Below are 12,129 nucleotides of genomic sequence, written 5' to 3' on the forward strand. Positions count from 1 at the left end.
TTGACATCCAGGTGTTCACCGTTTATTTGGCAAAGCCCAAAGCGATGCTAATGACAAGTTCTGGTCCGATGAAACCGCTTGCAGCACCCTCCTTTGCAAGAGAGTCGGCAGCTTCATTGCCTTCGAGGCCAGTATGGCCAGGAATCTAGACCAGAGAGTGGTTTTTGGCAATTTGCTACCAATTTAGAAGTCGCTCAGTAGGAGCCGCTTGAATGTCAAAGAATATTTTTATTGACTCGTGTATGAGGTTGTGGGTCTGCGACTGACTGCATATAGACTTGTGCAAAAATACCTGAAGGTGTTTTTGAGCCATCTGTGAATTAACAACAATCTGCTCTTCTACCGGAGGATCTACTCGGAAACAGTACTTCATAAGGCAGTTATTAGTTGACAGTTGGAGGCATGAAGCCAGAGGTTATTTTCAGAATACTGTGACTTCCAGTATCAACCAACAGTCTGTGCAATTGGAATTTGGTACTGATGACACCACTGATGGCCAGACAAGCCTGTCTCTGTAAGCCAGAGAGCTTTGCCTAAGCCGTTTTATGTAAAGCTTTCCGCCACCAGACAATTGCACCATTAGAGATCATTGGTCTGACAATCATCACATAGATCCAGTGGCTTTGTTTGGGACCTATACCCTAAATTTTATGAATATTACTGGAGGTTTTTCCTTTTTTTCCCAACACCAAATCGTTATTTCCAACACCTCGACCGTGTTTCGATCACCAAGTGATCATCTTCAAAGAGGAAGATTGAAACTAAGAACTAGTGCGAGCTAATCCTATTTATGCTATAAAGGTAACTCATACAGGTAAACCATCCAGGCGTACCAACCGTACTGGTATACCAACCTAAATTAATTTTATAATTTTGCCTTATCTATTATTTTACAATATATGTTTATATAAAACAATTTTCACCTATATAAAAATTAATTTCACAATATTGCCTATCCAAATTTATTTTTGCAATGTGTCCTTATGTAGTAATCAGTAAACCCAACAACATTATTTTATTTTATTTCAACAAGCTATACAGGCTGATTCACGGTGGATGGCACATTAGACGTTTCTGGTGAACCAGACAACGGATCACTTTGAAAATTCAATGGAGGGTATATTCGGACATTCTCTAGTGAACTAAAATATTTTCGATAATGCGGTGTTGCCGCTTCTATTAGAAAGCAGTAGCAACTTTGATTTTTCAAATGGAACACTCTGTATATAATATTATTTTTAGAATCTCCAACAATTGCCCGATAACTTTTCTTGATATTTCCCTATACCTATCTGTTACCGTTTTCGAAATAAAAATTAATTTCAATTTTTTTCTTCGAAAATCATGACTTCTAAAAATGCCGATATCTTTTAGTTAAGAAGTACTATAATATCGAAATTTGGTTTGGAGTTAGGTGATACTTGGACACTTCCCACACGTCAGCCTATTCTCCGTTACTTCAATACAGGGTGGTAAAAAAATACAGTTTTTTCGTTTGCTTGAAAAAGTTGCTGAAATTTGATTATTTTGAATGGAACACCCTGTATATTATTGAAAATTCGGAAAGCTGCTGAAATTTGCTTTCTTTCTATGTATATCATACCTATACCTAACTAGTCAAGTTTCGGACTTATGAACATTTACTTGTGAAAATGTCCCTTCAGAATGGTATTTCCATTCGGTATTTGATAAGCAGGCCATGATTACTATTTGACAGTAGCGTTGTGACATTCTCCTAATGATATCGACATTTTCGTCACTTCAGAAGTTGCAAATACCTTCAAAACGATGGAACAAAACTATTCAAACGAAGTTCTTATGAATTTGTTTATTATTTTTGGACAGTGTGACAAAATTATCAGCAGAACATGTAGAAAGTTCGATGAAATGTATCCGAATCTACCGCCAATGAACCTCAAGAAATTTATGCGGCAACACCGCATTGTCGAAAATATTTTAGTTGGCTAGAGAATGTCCGAATATGCCCTCCATTAAATTTTCAAAGTGATCCGTTGTCTGGTTCACCAGAAACGTCTAATGTGCCATCCACCGTGAATCAGCCTGTATAGTATGCTCTTTGGTATAGGTCAGTCATCGTTATTCATAATATTTTTTTTTTCTAGACTTTCATAGGCATCTAGTTGCCTGTTGTTGTTAACTTGTCTAACTAATCTTAATGAACTGAAGTCTATGAAATGGTTTTGTTGCAAAATATGATGGGCGACTGCTGATTTTTCAGGTCTTCCATATTTTAAGTGTGTAATGTGTTCCTTATATCTTTAATAGATCTTTTCGTCTGTCCATAATAGTTTGCATCGCAGTCCTTACATTCAATTTCGTAAATTCCAGACTTTTCCGAATTCTCGACTTTGTCTTTTGGAATTCCCAAAAGGCTCTGTAGTGTATGACTTGTATTAAAAATGATACGATCCAAAAAAGGATCTGTTTAAAAATCTGTTTAAAATCTGTGTTTCCGTTAATCAGCTGCCGCCCCCATACGGACGACAACTCTCAGAAGTTGAGAAACTTGTGCGAGCTAAGGACTAACGAGGTCTTACCTTTTAACGTGTGATTCCTAACACGGAAAACAAGTTTTGGAAAACAAGTCATACACTACAGAGCCTTTTGGGAAGTCCAAAAGACAAAGTCGAGAATTCGGAAAAGTCTGTAATTTACGAAATTGAATGTAAGGACTGCGATGCAAAATATTATGGACAGACAAAGAGATCTATTGAAGTAAGATATAAGGAACACATAGCACACTTGAAATATGGGAGACCTGAAAAATCAGCAGTCGCACATCATATTTTGCAACAAAACCATTCCATAGACTTCAGTTCATTAAGATTAGTTAGACAAGTTAACAACAACAGGCAACTAGATGCCTATGAGAGTCTAGAAATAAGTAAACACAATAATATTATGAATTACGATGACGGACCTACACCAAAGAGCATAATATATAGCTTGTTAAAATAAAATAAAAGAATGCTGTTGGGTTTACTGACTACTACATAAGGACACATTGCAAAAATAAATTTGGATAGACAATATTGTGAAATTAATTTCTATGTAGCTGAAAATTGTTTTATATAAACATATATTGTAAAATAATAGATAAGGCAAAATTGTAAAATTAATTTAGGTTGGTATACCTGTATGGTTGGTACGCCTGGATGGTTTATCTGAATGAATTACCTTTATAGCATAAATAGGATTAGCTCGCACTAGTTCTCAGTTTTGATCTTCATTTTCGAAGATGATCACTTGGTGATCGAAACACTTGTCGAGGTGTTAAAAATAACGATTTGGTGTTGGGAAAAAACTCCAGTAATATTCATTACTACACCAAAGGTTCCAAACAGTGCATCATAAGCCCAAATTTTATCACAAATCTTTCGACATACTCAGGTATAAAGAAAAAGACCACCTTATATTTTGTATAGGTGATCATTTTTCAAAATTTACTGCTAATTACATTATGGAAGGTGAACACGGCACTTATTTTGCTACTTCTATATTAATACAATTTTTGAAAACAAGAGAACAAGTAAAAAGCCATCTGTTCTTATCTTCTTTCCCAAGTTTCAAAAGCAGAAACAGGTAAGAATCAAAGGCAGGTTGAATAACTTTTTTCTACCAGATTTGGTAATGTTTTCAATAAATGAATTGCAATGTATTGAAGATAAATTCTCATCAAATATATTTTTTTAAAAAGGCACGAATAATGCACTAACACATTAAAGGAACGAAAACAAAGTTATATTTCTTTCATCCAGACCCTTCGTGGTTAAATACAACTTTTTGATTACACTCAAAACCATCCTGTATGCAAGCCTGCTTTTTTCCCATGAATTTTTTATCCACTGACTTTGATATCACAATTCGAATTGAATTTAAAATTATTGAACATTGCATTGCATTATCTCTACATATTCTTCATATGCAACTATCAAGCATGGTCCCCGTATGCAAATTGTATTGGGCAAGTCTAGAACTATCGGTGGACATGTAAGAAGTTGCGAAAGATCACTTACGATCCAAAATTAACTCCATAGAGGGGTGAAATGACATGTTCCTTGGGAGAATATTCGAACGCTAATACGTGGAATGCCTCGGAGAATGAAAGATATTGTCCAAGATAGAGGAGGCAACACTCAATATTGAAAAATTATTTTCCCAGCGTTCTACTTATGTAATCCTCAAAATAGTAAATTTTCCACAAGTTCTTGTGAAGAATGGGGAACACAGAAAAAATGTATTGAATCATTCGATAATTCCTCAATTTGAATCGAACTGAGATATGAACATGAATGAAGGGATGAAGCAAATTTGCATAACGGATGATTTCGAATGTCATACAAAAGTTGTGCGTTTTATCTCGTTAAATCGGGCCTTATTGGGAAATCTGCATGATGGAAATTGATTTGGGGTTTTTTATTTTTCGTTTATCAAAAAAATCATCAAAAAGGGATGAAAATAAAAAAAAATTGTTCAATATATATTTTTTCAACGTTTCAAAGGTGGCCTCTTCTATAAACCTGAGCATACTGATGACATTTATAGATTTTTTTTGTTTCGCTATCACTTAGCGAATTGTTGTAAAGACCGAAAAATAATGCATCTCTATAGGAGTTTGCATCCCAAATCGTCCGTTACACGGTTGTACTTCCCCCGACAACAGGGAGGCCATATACTTTTAAGTTTGCAGTGTCTACATGATAGAATGGTACTGGATACAGCCTGTAAAGTCGCCAGGAGGTCAGATCCCCTTCTCTACATGTTACGTGACCATGAGAAATCAGTAATTGGAGCATTTTTTTAAGGGGCAGCTGCATGAGTAGCTCATGAACTCGGTATAGTTTTCGACACTGAAAAAGGTGACCACAACTATGTCCCCGAGTTGGAACCCATTTAGCAAAAAGCTCATATAAAACCCGCAGAGTCAACCTCACTTCTACGGAAACACAAGGATAAGTCAATGCATGGTGCCTTCTTCAATAACATTGGAGACCTTGGCTTATCAAAGCGCCTTTGTTGTGCTTTCCTCAGGTCGAGTGGGCTGAAGTCGGAAATTGGGGGGTTCATCATGGCTGGTCTCTTCAGGATGGTCTTTTCAACACCTTAGTCTACCGCAGGTGTGTGAAGTGTATATCGTCCGAAAAGAGGAGGAAAAACGGATAAAATATCGAGATTTCCTTTTCGAATTCCGCAGACTCTATATCCAGATCACTCTGTCAAGATAGTTGTTCTGATTATTGGAGCCATTGATGGAATGATGCCTTTCTACTCTCAAATCTTAAAATCATACCGGCTTGCCGCAGTGAGGCAGAAATCTTAGCCGGACAGATGCAGAAGGCTGTCATTCTCAGACCCAATGATCACTTACCCAACGGCGTGGGGAGTGGTCGTTGGTTGATAATGCTGGCGCGCCCTCCCGAATGTATCGGGGCTTCGGGGAATAGGGCCTGACCGGCGCACACAACGGTGAAACAATATGAAATTTTGTAATATATACATAGGAAATAATAAACAAACTCTCAAATAAACTGAAAAGTGAAACTTGTGCCAAGGTGAGTTATAAAAAAGATACATCTTTATGAATACAATCTCACATATGTATGTGAAGAAAAAAAATAGCAAATGAATACATAAATTCACAATATGCGCTCAATAACAATATCGAAGCTGCTGACTCTTTTGCAAAGGAGGGTGCTGCAAGCGGCTCCATTGGACCCGAACCTGTCATTGGCATCGCTTTGAGATTTGCCAAACAAACACTGAACACCTGGATTGCAAGAAGAGTTATGGTCTTCTGGCTGAATTTTCCAGGATTGGCTCACTCCAAGGCGTTTATTCACCCTTCGAAGCTTGATTCCAAACAGTTGTTGGACTACAGTAGGAAACTACGATGTCTAACAGGCCTTCTTACAGGTCACTGTCATTTGAATCATCACATGCAGAGACTTGGACTGTCGGAAGACAGTGTGTGTCGCCTCTGTCTGGAAAGTAATGAAACTGCAGAGCATATACTTTGTGCCTGCCCCGCTCGGGACCGAATCAGGTTCTTTGAGTTCGGCTGATCCGTACTCTCACCATCTGACCTGAAAGACCACTCACCATACAAACTCATCGGCTTCGTTAAGAAGCTGGGTTCATTTGGCCGAGTGTGAATAGGTGTGGGCTACCATAAACCCTTATGGGTTGCGGTGGAGGATCGAATAGACCCACTCACTTTAGACCTACCTACCTACAATAACACTATCTGAATTGAATGAAATTATTCAGAAATGTAGTTGGTGGAAAAATTATCGTGAAGTCCTTATTATTCATTCTTCAATTTTATTTTTATATGAAAGAAAATAATAATTTTTCATATTAGGAGGCAGTTTATCAAATATATAAGGAATTATATACATGTTATTTTTCGACATATCGTTTTCTTCTCTCTATTTTTTTGGAGAATGTTGATTTATTTTTTGCGTCATACTCATGATAATTATATTGAACGTTTCATTTATTTTTATACTTATATGAAAATATTATGAGGATATAATTGACATATATCCAGTTTTTCACTAATTTCTAAAAGATACTCATTTGAAAAATCATATTTTTCGTTATAGATTATTTTTAGAAAGTATTCTTGAATAACTTCAAGTTTAGTCAAGTAGGTTCTACTCACTGCGCCCAAGCCTACTATTCCAAATAATATTCCAAATATTTAAATTCTGGCAGGAGGATCCTTAATTCTTTTAGTGTAGAATTGATTCGATGGTCCTATCTCAAATGTTTGTCAAGTACTTGATAGTCAACCTCAACAATGTCGATACCCTCACTAATTTTGAGTGAACCTGATTTAGTTGAAAAATTTTGGCAAGGAATAAAAGTAAACTATTTGGTTCATTCAAAATGTATCAGTAAAAAATTACTCTCAAACAGTTTCTTGATAATTTTGAAATCTGCTTTCACACTTACTTTTAAATTACACCAGCTATCAGCGGTATATTAAATCACCGTATCATCTGCAAAATATTGAATTTTCCCTTCAGTTTGTATATAAAATAAATCATTGATGTGAATATTGAATACTATCGGACCCAAAACCGAACCTTGAGTAATTCCATAATTTTTTTGACACTGTATATATCATTAATTTTGAACAGTTGATTTCTGATTGAATTGAACCTACCAACCTACCAAATTGTTCTGTGTGGTCAAAATAGGTGACTGATCGATAAAAATAGAATGCATTTGGAAAATGAAGGTAGGGGAGACTGGGGCAGGATGAGATAGCTAAGACAAAACTCGTTATACAAGGAAAATTAAACTCTTTAATAACATTCTTTAACAAAAGAGGTAACCATTATGCATTCCTCTCTTATAATAAAACGTTGTAGCATGCAAAATCACAGAATTTTTTTGGCAAATAATGAAAAACTAAACTCGGCAAATTTCCCGTTTTGCCCCATAACTGGGGTAAGATAGGAAACGCTGTGGGGCAAAACGAGTACGCTTTTTAATCGGGTAGACAACGTTCACAAATGTGTGTCTCTTCATCTTCGGCACATGAATTATGCGCCCAACCGTGGCACACGCCGCAGATGACCCAACCTTCGGTTGAATCTGAGTATAAGTACCCACAATAGATGCAAGCACAGTCATCATCCTCTTCTTGGGATGAACTATCTTCCGATTCGGTTTCTTTTTTGCACCTTTTGGTTTGACGCTTTTCCTTGTCAGTTGTCTTTTTAATCTTCTTTGCAGTCTTTTTTCTAGGTTTCTTTATTCGTTTTTTACCTTTTTCAGTCACTTGATTATCAGTCTTTTTCTTATTTTTACCTTCTTCAATACTTATATCGTTCATGAGTTCGTTTTTGTAAGGTGATTCAGTTAGTATTGCAGTCTTCCCTCATTTCCTAGTCTTTCTCTCCTGAGTCCTAACTTCTTTAGGTATAGCCATAATATTTTCAGGACTTACCAGAAAAGAAGAAGTTACTCTTTTTATTTGCCTTTCGGGAGTTTTGTCTTTAGCTCGAAATGTTGACGTCGAAGGTTGCTCGGCCAATGTTTGTTCAGGGTTCTTTCTAGTATTAATAATCTCGGGAGAATATCTATTGAAGTTAGCATCTGCAGCAACGTTTTGGAAAGATGTGGTAGTCATAGAAATGTCAATTTGAGAATTCAACGAGACCAGGGCATCATTGTTATTCGAAAAGGATGTGGTTGGTTCAACAATATCTTCTTTTTCAGTGGATAAAACTGGATGGACAGCATTTTCTGAGGATATCAGAGGCTCTGGAACACTCCCTCTATCAATTTATAAGTTTGGATTAGGAATAATGATTTCTGTATTTTCTGACAAACCACGACCATTTTCAGCATGAGAACAAATAGCTGAAGAAGGTACATTATTTTGCTGGGTTGCAGACGAAATTTGTCCAAGGTGAGCTGAAGGGGATGGCCGCGATAGATTTTCTTCAGTGATTGCTGGTTCGGATGTTTGAGTTGATGGAGCATTTTCCACATTTAGCTCTTCTCTTGCCAGATTTTCTGTGTTAGTCGTCTCTGCAGCTATGAAATCAGCATCTGTAAAAACATTTTTATCTAATGGTCATATACCACATTTACGAAATCCATTTATGGCTGTGAGCATTGTGGCTGCTTTTGAGTAAGCTTGTCCAAAAAGTTTTGCCACTTGATATGGTGTAACCACGCGACCAGGGTGATCTGTCAGCCATTTTTTCACTCCAGCATTGTAGTACGTGCTTAAGGGTCTCATGAAAGACACGTCTAAAGGCTGCAATTTGTGAGTGCAGTGTGGTGGTGTACATAATAAAATCACATTATTTTCTCTTGCATAATCTATTAGGTCAATATTTTTGGTATGTGAAGAGTGACCGTCTAACAGAAGCAATACAGGCTTTTCTTTTGTTGGTTGTGCAAACTGCACGAATGATTTAAACCAATCAAAAAATATTTCTGTTGTAATCCAGCCATTGTCACTGCAAGTGCCCCAAAACCCTGACGGAGCATCATCCAAAAGTTCTTCTTTCATCCGCTTCCAAGCGTATATTAGCATAGGCAGGACATAGGTGCCAACGGCATTAAAACAAATTTCAGCAGTGACCAACTGGCCTCTCTCTGCTGATGAGAGGCAGCCGACTTGCTTCTGGCCCTCCATTAACAATATCTTAGATTGACTTTTTGGAACAGTACTGATCTCCGTTTCGTCTACATTGTAGATCCTTTCAGGCGTCAGTTTATGTTTATCCATTACATTTTCCAACAATGTAAAAAATTTGTCGACTGCCACTCTGTTAAAATCCATCGCTCTTGCGGCTGATGTTGGTTCTGGGCGTCTGTATGCTAGATCAGGGTGTTTTTAAAAACCCGCTGAGCCAATCTTCGGTATTAAATGGGTTATCTATGTGATTCCGCTGAGCCAACTGATAAGCTATAATACGAAGCTCTTTTCCTGTTAAACCAAAAAGCCGTGCTTCAATAGATTTCACATACTCCGCCAGCTCATTTTCTTGCTCGGCTGTGAAAACAGTTTTGAATCGTCCCAAATGTTTTTTCCCGCAGTCGTTATCAGAATCAGTGTCGGCATTAACAGTTTCACGAGCTTTTCTTACTCGTCGTTCTAAGGTCGACTTCGGAACATCGTATGTAGCCGAGGCTCGAAGAAATCCCATTCTATCAGTGAGAACAGCATTTACTGCTCTTCTCATATCTTCTTCGTTCCATTTGTCACGATCTGTTTTTCGTTTATAGTTGCGAACCATTTTATCTGTAGACAAATAAATAGATAAATAAATAAATATTTTTGATCCTGATTTAAGTAGAATTTACAAATATTATCAGTACATAGAAAATGTTATTTTAATCACAAGGGCGGGGAAAAACGGGATAGTATCCCATTATGCCCTGATCATCTTGCCCCGATTCACACGTAAGTAAAAAAGATGACGCAATTCTAACCTCAAACTTCACCGGTGAAAAAATCTGGTTTGAATTTAATGTTTTGGACTACTATAATAAGCTCGGGATTGAAATAATACATTAACACAGGTACTTACATGTCTGTACATCAGTTTTTGAATCAAATATCGCGTAAAAACACTTGCAATATCCCTTTTTTCTCTCTGCAACGCAAAAACGAGTTCTAACCTGTTCGCTCTGCTTGGACACACTAGCGGAGAGTGAAGTTCGTGCAAATGGCGCTGTCGCCGCTCCGAACACGATTACTATTCACGCACACAAGCTTACTTCCCGTGCTGCCCTGAACTTCATCTTGCCCCGGTCTCCCCTAATCTACAAATTACATGAATGTTGAAGATGGAACAAGATTTTTATTGAATCTGAATAACAAAATTTTGTCACTCATCGATTTCATAACTCTTTTACTTACTAATGATCACAGGCGGTTTCAACTATATTCTCTTTCAGAATCCAGTAACGTTGTATGTTTTCAGGAGTTCATATATTTCGACTTGGATAGACCAATTCAATGGGTCGGGAAGAAAATACCCCTTGCTGAACCAAAATGTGGATTCCACGGTGAAAAATGTATCTCCAAAATTGATTGGAAACTGGTCGCAAGCATGATTCTTGTATCGTCTATTATCGTCGTTGGAGTTCTATTTGCTTTGAAGTGAGAAAATTATTAAATTTTGAAAAAAAAAACCTGAATAACCTATAAAATTGCATTCAGCATTAATTCATTCGAATCCGTGAAAGATTATTCCCTGTCTAAGCGGAATTCTCAAAATAAATTCAATCTACTCAACTGACGCTGGAAGCTTCAAAGCCGTTTTCATCTACGAGGTATTTTCGTAATCACGTCATCTAACGAAGTCAACGAGCCAATTCAATCTGTTAAATTGAATTGCAATCACACTTTTCAATTTCGAATACATCCATGCATCCTATTTTCAAAGTTCGTTAAATTGGCAATTATCGACATCAACTGAATTCAATACCTACTACTATACAGAGCGATCGCAAAATATCCCTCGGTTCTCCAATTTGAATGGGATAAAATATCAAGTTCGGACAAAGTATACCCGAAAAATCATCATTTCAAAAAGTGTTCAATGAAAAACGATAGTGTAGTTTCACCAGTTGTCAAAGGGGAATCATGATTTTTTTCTGGAAGTGGGTTTTAAAATGCCTGATTTGATAGGTCTTTGAATTCTCTATCCAACACAGGTTCACTCTTCCAAATCGGTTTAACCATTATGAAGTTACAAGGAGCAACATTTATCCTTTGAGAATGTGCAAACAAGCGATAAATACCATTTCATAAACATTCTTGAATCTATGAAATATATTTGTGAACATACGTCATCTTCATCAAGAAAAAGACGATGAATATTTTGCTCATTTAGTAGGATAACCTGAAGTAAGTTTTTTATAAAATTCCTTTCGAAAATATATTCATTGTTCTTTGCAGATTCCTGAAATACAGGGTGTGACATGAGTACGTTAAAATATTCAAATGACCTATTCCTGAACTAGTGATCGGAAATGCTCCGTTTCGGAGATACAGGGAGTTGAAATTGAATTTTTTGTTCGTTTTTCAAAAATATCTGTTGCAAAATATAAGTTATTCGCAAAGAATTTTAATTTTTGGGGTGGAAAATCGTAACTTTGTATTAATTTTCACGTAACATCTAGAGGGCGCTGCCTATGCTGTCTTTATTTATTTCAAATTGCCCTTACTTTTTTGACAGTAAAGTTTTGGTACTTTTCATGTACCGACACCTTTTCCAAGTGAAAAAGATACAATTCCTCAACAATGCAAAATATGTACAATTTTCTATCGATACATTTCACTTAGCTCCTAGGGCGCTAAGTGAAGTTGTTGAGGACATTACAAAACTTAAGTATGTAGTGGAGCTCGTCAAAATAAAGTTTTTCTTCAGAATGTTCATCAAAAAATCCTTCGTTTTCGAGATACAAATAATTGAAATTGCAAAAAACTCATGACAAAAACCAACCATGTTTTGAAAAATTTTAACAATTTGTATTGTATTATATTGTATTGATTTTTCAGTGAACTTTTTGAAAGGAAAAGTTGTTTATTTTGCGATGTTCAATTCAGTGTCAAAAAAGTTAGAGCAA

At 36.5% G+C, this 12,129-nt stretch overlaps 2 protein-coding genes across 2 annotated transcripts in view; one reads left to right on the forward strand and one right to left on the reverse strand.

Moving 5' to 3' along the window:
• Gyc32E (Guanylyl cyclase at 32E) overlaps positions 1-12,129 on the forward strand; it is a 211,426-nt gene that overhangs the window by 121,092 nt on the left and 78,205 nt on the right. The window contains exon 9 of the mRNA XM_074183625.1: positions 10,479-10,657. Coding sequence (XP_074039726.1) covers positions 10,479-10,657 — 179 coding nt within the window. The remainder of the gene's footprint in view (positions 1-10,478; positions 10,658-12,129) is intronic.
• The window catches only part of LOC141485938 (uncharacterized), a 171,191-nt gene that overhangs the window by 81,506 nt on the left and 77,556 nt on the right, over positions 1-12,129 (reverse strand). The window lies entirely within an intron of this gene.

This window comes from Leptinotarsa decemlineata, unplaced genomic scaffold (assembly GCF_025532065.1).
Source record: "Leptinotarsa decemlineata unplaced genomic scaffold, Ldec_3_MD MMD2_P_RNA_scaffold_2, whole genome shotgun sequence".
NCBI lineage: Eukaryota > Metazoa > Arthropoda > Insecta > Coleoptera > Chrysomelidae > Leptinotarsa > Leptinotarsa decemlineata.